At 40.7% G+C, this 17,232-nt stretch overlaps 1 protein-coding gene across 2 annotated transcripts in view; it reads right to left on the bottom strand.

Moving 5' to 3' along the window:
- Positions 1-10,475: 10,475 nt before the first annotated feature.
- The window catches only part of RASA1 (RAS p21 protein activator 1), a 92,509-nt gene continuing 85,752 nt past the window's right edge, over positions 10,476-17,232 (bottom strand). For both annotated transcript variants that reach the window (XM_075837550.1, XM_075837559.1), the window contains 2 exons: positions 16,847-16,981; positions 10,476-11,221 (listed from right to left, as the gene is read on the bottom strand). In XM_075837550.1, the coding sequence (XP_075693665.1) occupies positions 11,138-11,221; positions 16,847-16,981 (219 nt within the window). In that variant the 3' untranslated portion in view covers positions 10,476-11,137. The remainder of the gene's footprint in view (positions 11,222-16,846; positions 16,982-17,232) is intronic.

The raw sequence follows: 17,232 nt of genomic DNA on the forward strand, positions 1-17,232 counted from the left end.
GTGTATCTCATTTCTGTACTTCATTATTTCCCTATATTTTGTAATGAACTGAAATAAAGTTGAGATTTAGCTTTTGTGCTAGTCTAAAAAAAAAAAAACAGTACAACAAAAAAAACAAAAGCAGGGAAATGTATGAGTGTTGGATGCATTAAACCTTAGTAGCAAATGAGGTGCGTGTCGTGGTGATTGGACAGAGCGGGCATGTGACTCAGGTCCTGTCTGGTGACCAATCAGAACATGAAAATGGCAGGCAGGAGCGTGGCCAGCATGCAGCCTAGCAGAGAACCAGAGCTGGGGCCTAAATTAAGGGTAGTAAAAAAACAAGATAATGCTGAAGTATGTCTGCCAGCACATAAGTGTTAAAAAAAAAAAAACATTAGTAAGGACACAGCACCTCAGAATAAAAAATCCCCTCTATAAATAATGTCACAAAGCCTGCTGACATTGTAAATACTTACCTGTCAGTCGGTTTCAGGCTCAGACTGTCCCCCCTTCAGAAAACACGCACACGTACACACGTAGTGTGGCTGTCTGGCATCCTCAACCACTGGTGCGGTAATAGGGGACTGTGACCAAGGCGGGGAACATCCCCCAGGGAGGTGGGCATTCAAGGAGGTCAGAAGAGCACCTGCCAAAATAACAGGCATCCACTGAAGCTGCAATTCCTTCCTCCCCCCGCAGGGGAGTCACCAAGTGGAACACACGAGTGACTCACAGCCTGCACCTGAAAAAAATGAATAAACTAAAATTAAAAAAATCTAGCAGAATTGCCTGCAGTGCAGGACATGTTTGCCTCCTATGGACACTAGACTAAAACGGAGGAGTGGAGTGCTCAGGAGAGGGTATAGGCCACTAGGTGGAGCCACACAATTGTTAGATTTACCTATTGTCAGCCTCCTAGTGACAGCAGCCTATACCCATGTTACTGTGTGTCCCAGTGAATGATTGAACAGGTTTAGAAAACAAGTCAGGAAATTATAAACCAGCTTGTAAAAACCAAAATAGAAGTCACTCAGAAGAAAGCAGCAGCACTCAGAAAAAAATAAAGAGAATATGACTGGATGCCAGCAAATAATCCTGATCCTTAGGACTGGTCAGATATATGAAGATCTTTCAGCACTACAATAGAAAGAGTAGAACATGTGATTTATTCAGTCAAAATGAAGGTATGTTCACGGGGCAAGCCAAAAACAGTTGTAAAATACAGAGCTGTTTTCAAGTGAAAACACCCTGACTTCAGTTGTTTTTTTTAAGCAACTAGCGGTTTTTGCGAGGTTTTTCTATTGTCCGAAAAATGGCTCAAGAACCGACATGCACTCCTTTTTACGCGGCCGTTTTTAAAACCAGTCGCGTAAAAACTGCCCCGTGGGCAGATGTTTGGAGGCGTTCAGCCCCTGCATTTTTAGCCGTTTCTCGGGGTGTTTATGGCCCTAAAGAGGGCTGAAAATAGGTTGTGCGAATGGGTGAAAAAAGGGTGTGTGAACAGTGGTTTATAAAGCAGGTGTCTAATTAGCATAATCAGCTTCATTAACCCCTACCTGCAAAATAACAGGTCTGGTACGTCGGCATAACAAGCCGCTTCCCGCAATCCGACATACCAGATCCGTCATGAAGATGAAGCGGGCACAGGAGCTGTGCATACTTCATCTTCAGTGGGTGACAGCTGTAATATACAGCTGACATCCCACTGCAATCACCGCGTATCCCCTTCAATGCGGCAGTCAATGGCATCTGCTGAATTTAAGTGGTTGACAGAGGGAGGGGGCTCCCTCTGTAGCCCCCCCGGCCCCCTGTTGTGAGAGATTGCGAGTGGCGATGGTTGCTATGGCAATCGGGAAGCCAAGCAACTGCTTCCTGGTTGCAAGGCAGGACCTAATAGGCTAACTCTCAGATGGAAAATGAGTTACAATACACTGCACTACATAATATACTGGGGATCAGAAGATCAGATCTTCAAGTCCCAAGGTAAGTGTAAAACAAAAAATAAGTGAAATAAGTAAAACAAAATGTTTAAGAAAAATACAAGTTTTAAGTACTAAAAACAATAGTCGCCCTGTTTCCCTGATCAAGTCCTTTTCTAAATGAAAAAAGTTTATTTTTACCGCACAGTGAACACCGTAAAAAATACAGAATTCGTTTTTTGGTCATCTTGTCTCAGAAAAAAAATTACCCACGAAAACTACAGTTAGTCACGCAAAAACGAGCCCTCCCACAGCGATATCAGCTGAAAAATAAAAAAGTTATGGCTGTCAGAAAATGGCAACACTAAAACCAGATTTTTGTTATAAGAGTATTTTTATTGTGAGAAAGTAGAAAAACAATATGAATTTGGTATCGCTAATCGGATCGACCCACAGAATGAAGTTAACATGTTTATACTCAAGGTGCTCCTTCCCTCTGTGTTACAGAAAAAAAAAAAGGCTTAAATATGAACTGCAAAAAAAAAAAAAATTTAACTTGTAAGTTTCACCCCTACTTTGCTTTAATTCTTGTGAAACACCTAATGGGTTAAGAAACATTCTTAATGCTGTTTTGAATACTTTGAGGGGTTGTTTTTTAATTGGGGTGATTTATGGGGGTTTGTATTGTATAGACCCCTCAAAGCCACTTCAAAACTGAACTTGACCCCAAAAAAAGTCTTGAAATTTTCTTGAAACTGAGAAATTGCTGCTAAAGTTCTAAGCCTTGTAACGTCCTAGAAGAAGAAAAGAATGTTTAAAACGCGATGCAAACAAAATGGTAACTATTTTGTGTGGTATTACTAAGGCCTCATTCACACGGCAGGGTTTCCCGGCCGGGTGCCGGCCGTTCATAAATCGTCCGGCACCATTAGGAATAATAGACCCCTAATGGGGCTATTCACACGACCGATTTTTTGACGGCCGGAAAAACCGGCCGTCAAAAAGATAGGACATGCTCTATCTTCGCCCGGGTACTCGGCCGCCCGGCTCCCATAGAAGTCTATGGGGCCGGATAATACACGGCCATCACCGGGATGTGTCCCGAGTGATGGCCGGGTTTTCCAGAGCTTGCGCTCTATCTCCTGCTCCTCACAGCGCAGAGTGCATGTGAGGAGGAGTTGATGCCATTCTGACGAATGGCATCGCTGTACACTGTGTGGCAGGGCCAGGGTGTACAGCAGGTGGAAGGGAGCGCTGCGCTGGCTCCCTTCCCCTGCTTGAAAAGCACACTGGCCCGGCAACACCTTCGATGGCGCCGCTACCAGCTGCTGCGGCTGCTACTACTACTACTGTAGCGACGCCACTATAGCAGAGCAGGGAGGTATCTCCCCGCTCTGCTATGTGCTAGCCGCACTTTAGCTCCTTGAAGGAGCGGAATCCCCGTGTGTTCGGGGATTCCGCTCCTGGACAGAGCGCTTGATGTCTCTGTCCATATCTGGGCAGTGACATCAGGGGAAACTCCTGAAGCAGAATCCCCGAACACATGGGGATTCCCCTTCAGGAGTTGCCGCTGATGTCACTATCCAGATCTGCCCGGCCCGGATGCAAAACTTAATGCAAACCGGCCGGGCAAAATGGCCGATTTTACCGGCCGACACTCGGGCTCGGGAACGACCCGGTCGTGTGAATCCCGCCTTACTATCGGTCTTACAAGCAGATACATTTAAATTACGTAAAGTACAATATGTCACGATAAAATAATCTCAGAATTGCTCGGATAGGTGAAAGCATTCCAAAGTTATTACCACATAAATTGAAATGTCAGATTTGAAAAAAATTAACTCCGTCTTTAAGGCCAAAACAGGCTGTGTCCTGAAAGGGTTAAAGTATAAAGATATATATTACATAGTGATAAAACAATTGACCCCTTCGTGCACCTGGGCGTAAATGCACGTCAAAGTGAGCAGTAACTTCGCGCACCTGGGCGTGCAGTTACGTCCACGCTTTAACAGTTAAGTGCCGCACGGCACTACTCCGCAGTGGTAGTTAACTGTGCAGGGTGTCTGCCCTGCTCTCCATGTTGCCGATCAACGGCCAGTTGCCGCTGATTTTGGCAATTAACCCCTTAGATACGGCGGTCGATTACCGCATTTAAGAGGTGTAGAGCAGATCGGCAGCCCCCACATGCATTTACTGGGGCTGCCGATGTTTCTCATGGCAACCGGAGGCCAGACAATGGCCTCCGGGCTGCCATGTACGGAAGCCTATGAGGACCAGTCAGAGGCTGGTCCTCATAGGCTTCAGGTCAGAGTGACTGTCAAATCACAATGACAGTTAGAATACATTACACTACATAGGTAATATAATGTATTCTAGCAGCGATCAGAGCTTAATGTCCCCTAGTGGGACAAGAAAAAAAATAAAAGTGTAAAAATAAAAGTTATACGTTACATGAACAAGAAATGTTTTATTATAGGGAAAAAATGAACACGTTAAAAAAAGTACATATAATATAAGTACGTATAAATTTATTTTTCCCGCACGGTGAACACCGCAAAAAAAACCAATGCTGCTAGAATCACTATTTTTTGGTCACTACCCCTCCCAAAATAGAGAGTAAAAAGTGATCAGAAATTTGCATGTACCCCAATATAGTACCAATACAAACTACAACCATTCCCGCAAAACAAGCCCTTGCACAGCTTTTTTGACTGAAAAATAAGTTATGGGGCTCAAAATATGGTGACAAAAAATATATATTTTTTTTTTTAGAAAAAGTGATTTTATTGCGCAAACGCTGCAAAACATAAAACTATATACATATGGTATTGCAGTAATCGTATTGACCCGCACAAGTAAAATGGTCATTTATAGCCTGCCGTAAAAAAAAAAAAAATAATAAAAAACAGTCAGAATTGCTGGCATTCACCTTGCTTTCCAAAAAAATGTAGTAAAAATTTATTTTAAAAAAAATCAATAAAATCGCATGTACCCCAAAATGGTCCCAATGAAACCTACAGATTGTCCCGCAACAAATAAGCCCTCACACAGCTCCGGTGAAAAAATTAAGAAGTTCTGGCCCTCAGAATATGGCGATGTGCAGTGTTCCTAAAGTGGATAAGATTGTGCACCATTTATCAGTGCGACACCGGCCACATATCTATGAAATATTTATCCCATTATTATACTCTTATTATGCCCTGATGTACCCTGCACAGATAACATATACCCCCACATCATAAACTGAAATACCAGTAAAACCCCAAACAGAAAAACTATCAAGCAAAATCTGCGCTCCAAAAACCACTCCCTCCCTTCTGACCCTACAGCGTGCCAAAGCGGCAGTATACGTCCAAATATATGGGATCGCAATACCCAGGAGAACCCGGTTAATATTTTATGAGGTATTTGTATTTAGTGGCACAAACTGGGCATAACATATAGTGCACTAAAATGGCATATCAGTGGAAAATTCTAATTTTCACTCTGCAGCATCCGCTGCGCATTCAGCCCTTCGCGCACCACGACTTAATAGCATGTCGTGGTGTGGGGGGTGATGTATGGGGCGGGCTCTCGGAAAATAGTGAAACAAAATAAAAAAAAATTTCAACAAATAGTTTTTACTTTGTAAAAGTAGTCAAATATATATACCGTATTTTTCGGACTATAAGACGCAGTTTTTAGCAAGAATAAATCTTGCTAAAAAGTCCCTGCGTCTTATAGTCGGAAGTCAAGGGACCCGGCATCGCCGGGCCCCCTGACCACTTCATTACTTAACCCCTTCCTGACCCATGACGTGCCCGCTCCATCCACTGCAGGTGTCAGCTTGACACGATGCTATAACGGCCAGGAACAGCAATTTCGCTGTTCCTGGCAGTTTAAAGGGCTTGTGCCATAAAACACATGTATCCCCTATCCATAGGATAGGGGATACATGTGTGAACGATAAGAACGGGGACTGAAAGTTACCAAGAGCGCTGCATGAGAAGATGTGACTTCCGCTTTCGGTGTCCGGCAGTTCCATAGAGATCAATGGGATTCTTCTGCGCGTGCGCGAGCGGCTCTCCATTGATAAGTCGGACACAGAACCCGGAAGTCCAGGCTTCTCATGTAGCGCTCTGGGTGACTTTCGGTCCCCTGTTCTCTTTATTGCTGGGGGTCCCAGCGGTCGGACCCCCAGCGATCTCACATGTAGCCCCTATTCTGTGGATAGGGGATTACTGTGTTTTATGGCAAACCCCTTTAACTAGTTAAATGCCGTGGTCAATAGCGACAGGGTTTTTCTATGAAAACAGGATATGTCATAAATGTCAGATAGATGCAGGTCCCACCTCTGAGATCCGCACCTATCTCTAGAACAGGGCCCCCTAAACCTCTTTCTAGCTTTCTGTACAAGTCCCCTAGGGGAACTAATAAAATGTGTTAAAAAAAAAAATTGTTAGATACATTTTTAGGAGTGTAAAAAAAAAAAAACTTTTCCCATTTTTCCCCAAGCACAACGTAAAAAATAAATTTAGTCTCGCAACAAAATAAGCCCTCACACCGCTCAATCGATAAAAAAAAAATATAAAAAAAAGTTTGGGCTCTCAGAATGTGGTGAAACAGAATAAATTATTTTCTAACAAATATTTTTTTTCCCTATTTTCTGTTGTCTAAAACCTGGGTGCGTCTTATGGTCAGGTGCATCTTATAGTCCGAAAAATACGGTATATAATAAAAATAAAAAACTATATAAATTGGTATCACTGTTGTAGTATTGAGTTGCATCAAAAAATTAAAGTTGTCGTTTTTACTGCATGGTAAAAACAAATCCCAAAAAACAATGGCGGAATCGCAGTTTTTTCCAATTTCAGCCTGAAAATAATTTTATTTTCAGTTTCCCAGTACATTAAATGGTACTTTAAATGGTGTCACTAGAAACTACAGTTCCTCCCGCAAAAAATAAGCCCTCACACCACATTGACGTAAAAATAAAAAAGTTATGGCTCTTGAAAGAGAGGGAAAAACTAAAAAGAATGGATCAGTCTGGAAAGGGTTAATTTCTAATGAACAAACATTTATGACCACATGTGGGGTATAGCCGTACTCGGGAGAAATTGCTTTACAAATGTTGGGGTGGTTTTTCCTCCTTTATGGAAATGAAAAAATTAAAAATTTTAGTGGAAATAATGTTGATATTCATTTTCATGGCCTAATTCTAATAAATTCTGCAAAAGACCTGTGGGGTCTAAATGCTCACTATACCCCTAGATAGATCCCTTAAGGGGTGTAGTTTCCCAAATGGGGTCACTTTTGGGTGGTTTCCACTGTTTTGGCCTCTCAGGGGCTTTGCAAATGCGACATGGCACCTGAAAACCATTCAAGCTAAATTTGAGCTCCAAAAGCCAAATAGCGTTCCTTCCCTTCTAATCCCCGCTGTGGGTCCAAACAGCAGTTTATTACCACATATGGCATATTTCCATAATCGAGAGAAATGGTTTTACAAATGTTGGGGTGCTTTTTCTCCTTTATTCCTTGTAAAAATTAAAAATGGCTATGTTTTTTCAGAAAAAAAACAAGTTTATTTTTACCTTTACTGAATGAATTCAGCAAAACAACTGTGGGGTCAAAATGCGAACTATACCCCTAGAACAATTCCTTGAGGGGTGTAGTTTCCAAAATGGGGTCACTTGAGGGGGCCTTTACTGTTTTGGCACCACAAGACATTTTGAAACCTGACATGGTGCCTAATATATATTTAGAAATATATTCTAAAAAAAAATAAGGAGGGCCCAAGACTCATTAGGTGCTCCTTTGATTCTTCTGAAGCCAGTGTTTTAATCCATTAGCACACTATGGACACATGTGGGATATTTCTAAAAACTGCAGACTCTGGGCAAAAAAATATTGAGTTGCATTTCTTGGGTAAAACCTTCTGTGTTACAGAATTTTGTTTATTACAAGTGAATTTTGCTTTAATTTCTGTGAAACGCCTAAAGGGTTAAAACACTTTCTGAATGCTGTTTTGAATACTTTGAGGGGTGTAGTTTTCAAAATGGGGTGATTTATGGGGATTTCTAATATATAAGGCCCTCAAAGCCACTTCAGAACTGAACTGGTCCCTGAAAAAAAAAAAAAAAAAAAAAAAAAAAAAAAAAAAAAAATCGCCTTTTGAAATTTTCTTGAATATGTGAGAAATTGCTGCTAAAGTTCTAAGCCTTGTAACGTCGTAGAAAAATAAAAGGACGTTCAAAGAACACTGCAAACATAAAGTAGACATATGGGAAATGTAAACTGGTAACTATTTTGTGTGGTATTACCATCTGTTTTATAAGCAGATATTTAAATTTAGAAAAATGCAAATTTACGCTTGCTGTGCTGTAAGTCACACACAAACGTTACCGAAGTGTCAAGATTCTGAATAGACATCCTGTCCTGGCTGGAGGTGATGTCTATTCACTGTCAAGACACTTCAGTAACATTAATGTGTGTATGTATGTGACTGCACATAGTGATCCTGCGTTGTTCATTATGTGCTGTGTAAATGAATGGGGAGAAGTGTATAACGCTGATTAGTCACTGATTGGTCAGCATCATGCACTTCTCTCCACAACGCCCACTTGGCCAAAAAGTAAAACACGCCCAGTTGTCCATTAAGAAAGTCATTAGCATAAAGCTAATATAGATCATAACTTAAAAAAAAATAGATCGTTTTTCTAAATAAAAAACACACATTATGTACAAGATAGGGCACTTATAATGTGGTGACAGAGCCTCTAAAGTAACATGTCAGATTTGAAAAAAAAATCTGCTTCATCCTGAAGGGGTTAAGGTGTCAAAGTATTGAATGGATACAGAAAGTGTTAGTGAATAAATATCATAATAAATATAAAGTGACAAAAATACATGATTAGTGTAACCTCCAACATTCAACAGGTATGTCAGGGGCTGGGACTGCAGGACCACACACCAAATCACAAGAGAGGTACTTCATTAATATTAAAAAGTTTGTCCACTTTATTTTTTCTATGAATTTATTTATAGAATAGAAAATCATACAGATGTCTAATATACTTGTATTTAAAATTTTGCTCATATACTTTTCTTATATCAGTGGAGTTGTCTATGTCTAAAAAATACAAAAAAGTGGTATAGCCCACAGATGTGTCCATAGAAAAGCACCCATAAGACAACTGCAACTACCTCCAGCAACAATCTCATCATCATGTCCGTCAGTGTCTGTGAGGGGAAGCTCTTACATTCTTCACGGTCGTCTGTTTTTTTTTTTTTAAATGTAACTTTATTAACATGACAACATCCCCTAGAGACAGGCGGTTATTTTGTAAATCATATAGACTGTGAATACCGACACAGTGAATCAATTGTTTATCATAATTCCACCATTAGTCCTATTCACATAGCCCATGTTGCCCCAACAGTGTGAGTGTGGTGTGTGTGAGTGACTGTTAGAGTGAGTGAGTGTGACACCATATTTAGTCCTATTCAGTCAAATAGCGTCCAGTATAGCCTAGCGGCCGGAGCTCTAAGCAATGTTCTAAACAGGCAACATGGGACTTTTAAACTAGTTTGCTCAGCCATACACTCAATCCATATGTCCTGTAACATCTTGGACTCTCCAATTAGGGAACAAAAGCGGGTAATAACCCCTATAGTGATAAAAAAAATGGGCAATAATGGGGAACAATAGAAATATGCTGGTACTGTAAACCGCTTTGTATCACTATGCTTGAAAAACGTCCCAATGCGGGATTGAAATGTCGCACAGCCTTATGTTGACTGAATAAATCACATTTTATCCGGGCAGTGAAGGGGTTAAGCCCTGCCTCTGTCAGGGCTTATTAGGAGGGCGATAATGGCAGACGTGGGGTGCCTTCACTCGTGGGGCCAAAGGGGGTGACATAGGACCCCCCCCTTTGTCTAACAACTTAAAATACTGCAACTCAATAGCGACCGTGGCATCGAAGTGGTTAAACAGTTGGAATCAGTGTAATCTCCATTCCTGATCGTTCGACCATGGTGTCACGAGTCTGGGCGGATGTCACCAAGGGATTAAAGAGGTATTTCCATCCTAGACATCCCCAGGGTATGCCATAAATTACTTAGATGTGGGTCCCACCTCTGGGACCTGTACCAATATCTCCAAAACGGGGTCTTCCGGCCCGCCTGGTGAAGTGGCCACTGCCCGTCACATCCAGGCATAAAATCAATGGAGAGGTGGCTGGGATTTACCAAAACTGCCGCACTCTGCCGTTTCCGTAACTCCAATTCACTTCTATGGGAGTTACGAAAACAGTGAGCACAGCTATTTCTGCAATTCCCAGTCAAATTCACAGATTTTCCATCTGGATCCACTGGCCTCCTCAGCAGGTGGGACTAAATCAAAGGAAAGGTTCGAGTCAGCGGTGGGAACTGCATCTATGAGACATTTATGGCATATACCTTGGAAAAGCCATACATTTCTAAGACGGCAATAACCCTTTCAATGCTCTTCAAAATGAGGTAAAGGTTCCTGTAGAAATGAATAAAAATAAGTTAATCAGAAAATACTTTACAAAATTGTTTAATGCATGCACATCAGATACAACAATCAATAAATTTAATGAAATCAATTATTTACTGGTGTAAACATTTTACAAAAGCTTTTCATTACACATGGTTTTGATGGAAAACATCTACCATAAATCAGTGACCGATAAAACAATTTTCAAAAACAATCCCAGAAAGACAGGACACAAATAAAAATAATAGCACTTGTTTCTTTGTCAGTTTTTGAAGTCAAAACTACATAGATTATCGGGGTGGTTTAACAGTCGTGAGCAATAACAGAAACCAGTTAAAAATACCAGTATAAAAATAGCTTGTAATCCAGTTATAAATGACGGTCGGGAAGCAGAACACGTCTACTGTCAGCCACCGGGTTTTTGGATTGTAGACTTTGGCATAATGCAGTGAACTGGGATGTTTTTGAGTTCAGTAGGCAAAGGCTCAGGTTTGTAATAGTCAGTTCAAAGTGTGAAACGTGCAATTCCTCTGCACCAGGTTTACCGGGATAGAACCCCTAATGCTGCTGGCACAGGTCTGTCAGCATAAAACCTTACATATTTATTTTTTTTGCTGCATAGTCCCACATCACATGTGGCTATTATGTGCTATTTTTTTTGGGAAAAAGCAAAAAGGAAGTGATATTGTGAAATTATTTCCAGGTTGGCATGCGGCGTAGGCTGCAGAAGTTGGTGCTACCTGGAGTTGTTAGTTACCGAATACTGATTTTGTTTCTGTTGAAGTAGTTCTGTGATTGCCAGAAGCTTTTTGAGGACATGCTGGTGAAAGAGAAATAAAAAAAAAAAAGTTATTCAGTAAATATCAAAATGACAGAACAAGCCCATCATAAAGGTTACTTAAACTGATGAATATTCTACTGGCCACTCCCCCCTTGTTCTCCCTAGATAAAAACTGCTCGCCTATTCTCATGACAAGCACTTTCGGGGGGGGCCAGATATGCCTGTTAATTATGATAACTGCTGGCTAACCGTACTTCACCTGAAAGGTATCTTAACCGCTTCGGTACCATCGGCAAGATGGCGCAGGCTCAGAAGCTGAGCCGGCGTCATCAGCAGTGGGTGCCCGCTGTATGTTACAGCGGACACCCCGCTTTAACCTGAGCTTGCTCCAATTCCTGCCATTATCCCCTTAGAAGCAGTGATACAAGGCGATTGCTGCATCTTAGTGGTTTGTAGCAAATCGGCAGCCTGTCATGCGGTGGCAAGTATGCTGACTGCTACTATGGTAACAGGAGGCCTAACAATGGCCTCCTGTCTGCCATTACGGAAGCAGATTGGGCTCCAACCGGAGCCTGATCGGCTTGCGGTCAGTGGACAACATAGGTAGTGCAATGTATTAGAACATCAATCAAACAATTGGACCTTCAAGTCCTCTAGTGGGACTAAAAAACAAAATGTAAAAAAATAATAGTTTCAAGTAATAAAATAAAACACTATCACACCTTTTCCCCTTATCAAGTCATTTATTAATGAAAAAAAATAATGAAACCATACACATTTGGTATCGCCACGTCAGTAACAACCTGAACTATAAAAATATTATGTTATTTGTTGCGCGCAGTGAACGCTGTAAAAAACCTAAAAAGTACTGCCAGAATTGCTGTTTTTTTGGTCCCTTTGTCGTCAAAATGTTTTAATAAAAAGTGATCAAAAAGTCGCATGTATCCAAAAATGGTACCTTTAAAAAACTATAGCTCGTCTAGCAAAAAACAAGCCCGCATACAGCTCCGTCGACAAAAAATTAAAAAAGTTATGGCTCTTACAACATGGCGACAGAAAAAACAAATTTTTACAAAAGTAATTTTATTGTGCAAAAAGTTGTAAAACATAAAAAATTTAAATAAATAAATTAGGTATCGCCGGAATCGTACTGACCTGCAGAATAAAGGTTACGTAATTTATGACACGTAGTGAACGCTATATAAAAAAACTATATCAGAATAGCTGTTTTTTGATCACCTTGCCTCCCAAAAATAAAGGATAGTGATCAAAAAGTCGCATGTACCCCAAAATGGTACCAATAATAACTACAGCTCGTCCCACAAAAAAACAGCCCTCATGCCACTACGTCTATCAAAAAATAAAATTAGTTAAGGCTTCCATAAGTCAGGAAATAAAAAATATGCAGTTGTGCAGGACCGAGGGGAACATTTCTTCTGTTTCAAGAGGCGATTTATCAAGACCCTAAAATTAGGGAACCAAGAAGGGGAGGGCCCAAACATATCTGCTAGAAGCGAGGGTGCCCGTATTATACCAGGACAACACTTCCTAGCAAAATTCCCCAAACTGCAAAAGTGCGGAGTGTGGACCAAAAGGGGCATAAGAAAGGACATTTATCAGTGCGACACTGGCCTGTGCAGAAAGGATTGCTTCACAGCGGAACAAATATTTATGGATTATTTTATGGCTTACCCCATTTTATACCACCAGACTATTCCCCAGATGTACTCTGCCCAGCTCACATATGCCCCCAAATTAAATACCAGTAAAACTCCAAACAAAACTACTACCAAGCAAAATCCACACTACAAAAGCCAAATGTTGCTCCCTCCCTTCTGAACCCTACAGTGTGACCAAACTGCTGTTTACTTCCACATATATGGCATCGCCATACCCAGGGGAACCCTTTTAACAATATTTGGGGTGTGTCTCTCCAGTGGCACAAGCTGGCCAAGACATATTTCCCACTGAAATGTCACATCTAGGGAAAAATTAAAATTTTTACTTTGCACCATCCGCAGCGCAATCATTTATGGAAAAGACCTGTGAGGTGAAAATGCTCACTTACACCCCTTAATAAATGCCTTGAGGGGTGTAGTTTCCAAAATGGGGTCACTTCTCAGGGGCTTCTTTTATTATTTCGCATCAGAGCCTCAGCAATTGTTAATGAATACTGTATAAGTTGCCAAATTTGGCCTCAACATCGAATGGTACGCTTTCACTCCTGAGCCCGGTCAAATGTCCAGGCAAAAGATTAAGGCCACATGTAGGGTGTTTCTAAAACCAGTAAACACAGCATAATAATTAGAGTGCTGTCTTGTTAAGCTGGGTACCACATATTGGCATATCTATGGAAAAAAACAAAAACATTTTCACTCTGCAACATCGAGTGCACACTAATTTCTGTAAAACACCTGCGGGGCCAACATACTCGTTACACCCCTAGGTGAATACCTTGAGGTGTGTAGTTTCCAAAATGGGGTCACTTATGGGGGGGGGGTTTCCACTGTTTTGGTCCCACAGGGGCTTTGCAAATGCGATATAGCGCCCAGAAACCAATCCAGCAAAATCTGTACTCCAGAAGCCAAATGGCGCTTCTTCCCTTCTGAGCATTACCGTGTGCCCAAACAGCAGTTTATGACCACATATGAGGTATTGCCGTACTCAGGAGAAATTGTTTTACAAACTTTGTGGTTCTTTTTTTCCTTTATTTGTTGAGAAAATGAAAAGTGTTGTGCTAAAGCTACATCTTATTGAAGAAAAAGGATTTTTTTTTCTTTTCACTGCCCAATCCTAATAAAATATATGAAACATCTGTGGGGTCAAAATGCTCACTACACTTGTATATGAATTCCTCAAGGGTTATAGTTTCCTAAATGGAGTCACTTTCTGGCCGTTTTCTCTGTTTTGGTCCTTAAGGGGCTTTACAAATGAGAAATGGCCTCCGCAAACCATTCCTGCTAAATTTGAGCTCCAAAAGGCGCTCTTTCCCGTCTAAGCCCTGCCGTGTGTCCAAACAGCCGTTTATTACCACATGTGGGGTATTGTTTTAATCATAAAAAATTGCTTTACAAATGTTGTGATGCTTTTTCTCCTTTAGTCCTTGGGGAAATAAGAAAAAATTAGCTAAACCTAAATGTAGATTTTAATTTTCACGGCCTACTTCCAATAATAATTTCTGCAATAAACCTGTGCGGTCAAAATGCGCACTATACCCCTAGATAATTTCCTTGAGGGGTGTAGTTTCCCAAATGGGGACACATTTGGGGGATTTCCACTGTTTTGGCACCACAAGAGCCCTTCAAACCCGACATGGTGCCTAAAATATTTTCTAATAGAAAGAAGGCCCCAAAATCCACTAGGTGCTCCTTTGCTTCTGAGGCCGGTGCTTCAGTACATTACCACACTAGGGCCACATGTGGGATATTTCCTAAAACTGCAGAATCTGGGCAAAAAATATTGAGTTGCATTTCTCTGGTAAGACTTTGTGTTACCAAAAAAACTGGTTTAAAAATGAATTTCTGCAAAAAAAATTATTTAATTTGTAAACTTCACCTCTACTTTGCTTTAATTCCTGCGAAATGTCTAAAGGGTTAAGAAAGTTTCTAAATGCGGGGTGAAGTTTTTAAAATGGGATGACTTATTGGGGGTTTCTAATATATAAGGCCCTCAAAACCACTTCACAACTGAACTGGCCCCTGTAAAAAAAATAGCCTTTTGAAATTTTCTGAAAAATGTGAGAAATTGCTGCTAAAGTTCTAAGCCTCGTAACGTCCTAGAAAAATAAAAGGATGTTCAAAAAACTGTCAATCTAAAGTAGACATATGGGGAATGTTAATTAGCAACAATTTTGTGTGGTATAACTGCCTGTCTTACAAGCAGATACATTTAAACTTTGAAAAATGCAAATTTTTGCAATTTTTCATAAAATTTTGGTGTTTTTTACACTAAACGTATCGAGCAAATTTTGCCAGTAACAAAGTCCAATGTGTCACCAGAAAATCTCAGAATCGCTTGGATAGGTGAAAGCATTCCATAGTGATTACCACAAAGTGAAACATGTCAGATTTGAAAAATGAGGCTCTGTCAGGAAGGTCAAAATTGGCCAAAGCGGGAAGGGGTTTTCCCATCAGAGTGGGACCCGCATATATCTGACATTTAGGACATATCCTGTGCATATGTCAAATTTCTCGAATGTTAGGGGGGAGTATACACGTTTTTTTTTTACGAGTTTTGTTACACGAAAACGGCCAAAAATGCCTCCCACTGATTTCAATGGGAGGCGGAGGCGTTTTTTCCCGCGAGCAGAAAAACCGTCTTGCGGGAAAAAGAAGAGACATGCCCTATCTTCGGGCGTTTACGCCTCTGACCTCCCATTGACATCAATGGGAGGCAGAGAAAGCGTATTTCGCAAAGTTTTTTTGCCCGTGGTGCTCAATGGCCGCGGGCGAAAAACGCCACGAAAATTGGCGTGCAGGCAGAGCAAAATCTGCCTCAAAATGCCAAACGGAATTTTGAGGCAGATTTCCCCCCTGCAAACAACTCAGTGTGAACCCAGCCTTAAGCAGGCTAAAGACTTTATAGAGATATTGACTAAAACCCTGCAACTATTTCTCACATTTATTGGTCAATAACACATAACCTGCCTATTTTGATCTATAGTGTTCGATCTTTTCGAATAAAATGTCAATTACATGCATTTTTCCTGCTTTATGTTTATGGTGGCATCAGCAAAATGTACAGTTGGAAAACCAGCCTTTCAGGCACTCTAAATCTCATCTGAAGTCTAGGACCTCACCATTAAAATGCACTCAGCATTCCTGAATGTGCATGTTACCTAATACTGGGGAACACTGATTTCTATGAGGGGGGGGGAATCCAACCTAAAGAGTTGCCCATACACATCAGATGAGTGTCAGCTGAACTCGCCAATTTTCAGCTTGTTTCTCTCCCCCACTGAATGCATATGCGCGTGTATGCGGAAACCTGTAAGAATAGTGAGTGTTTGGGAGACCGCTATCCCAAAAGGGGTTGTCTCATGAAGATTATTATTTATAGTTAAATAAAGCCCTAAATTATGAAAATTTGTGTATTTACAGTTATTAAAAAAAATGCTTATATCGCCATATATTCTAGGAATGTTAGTATAGCGCCACCTGCTGTTTCTACACAATAGCCTGTCATAATTCATAGTTAAGTTTCATATTTTGAGGCTCGATTTAAGTATAGACAATATACTTGGCAGGACAACCCCTATAAGTGCATAGGTAGCTTTAGGATCCTTGATGGGTTTGGGCGACTGTCTGCCAGACATCACAGACAGATTTTTGTTGGCCATTTCTTGGTCGGTGGCTCTGCCAAGGCCTGCTTTAAATCTTATTTACACAGTGAAGATTTTGCTTGCTTTTTTTTTTTAAAAAAAAAGCCAAAACCATAATTGGATCCACGAGAGGAGACACTTTAAGGCCTTTATTTCGATATTTCTTCTGTTTAAGTTACGTTCCTGGTTTTAGCAGAAAAAAAAATACAATCAAAATCTGCATCAAATCTGCACTGTGTGAACAAGACCTTAATGTTTTAGGCAATAGTGATGCACATCAGAACACTGATCTAAGACTGATCAGACTTGAAGGAGCTGAATTCTGTACAAGTTTTTAACATTACCTGCTGTGCACCTCGTTCATTACTAATGGTTCGGAGTTCATCAGAATGTGCCACACACATCTCATGTAAAGCTGCCAAATTGCGGGACAGGTCAGTCCTCGAGTGTTCAGTAGTATCCGGTAGCTCAGGAACGTTCTGAAATAGTCCAAATGTATTAACCATTAACGTTCCAGATTTGATATCCTGTAGTTCAAGTTGTTCAAATAGGCATCAATTCAATCAACACCAAAAACATGTTTTGTAATTATTCTATTTGCACAAACTGTATCTTAACATCTTTTTGCTGGTCTGTGAACACAAATTTCTGAAAAAAGAAATTTAAGCGGTCTCAAAAGCTTGCTTCTGTAATCTACTCAAGTAGCCTTCCATAGGGACAAGAATTGTAT

Source organism: Rhinoderma darwinii, chromosome 1 (genome assembly GCF_050947455.1).
Source record: "Rhinoderma darwinii isolate aRhiDar2 chromosome 1, aRhiDar2.hap1, whole genome shotgun sequence".
Classification (NCBI taxonomy): Eukaryota; Metazoa; Chordata; class Amphibia; order Anura; family Rhinodermatidae; genus Rhinoderma; species Rhinoderma darwinii.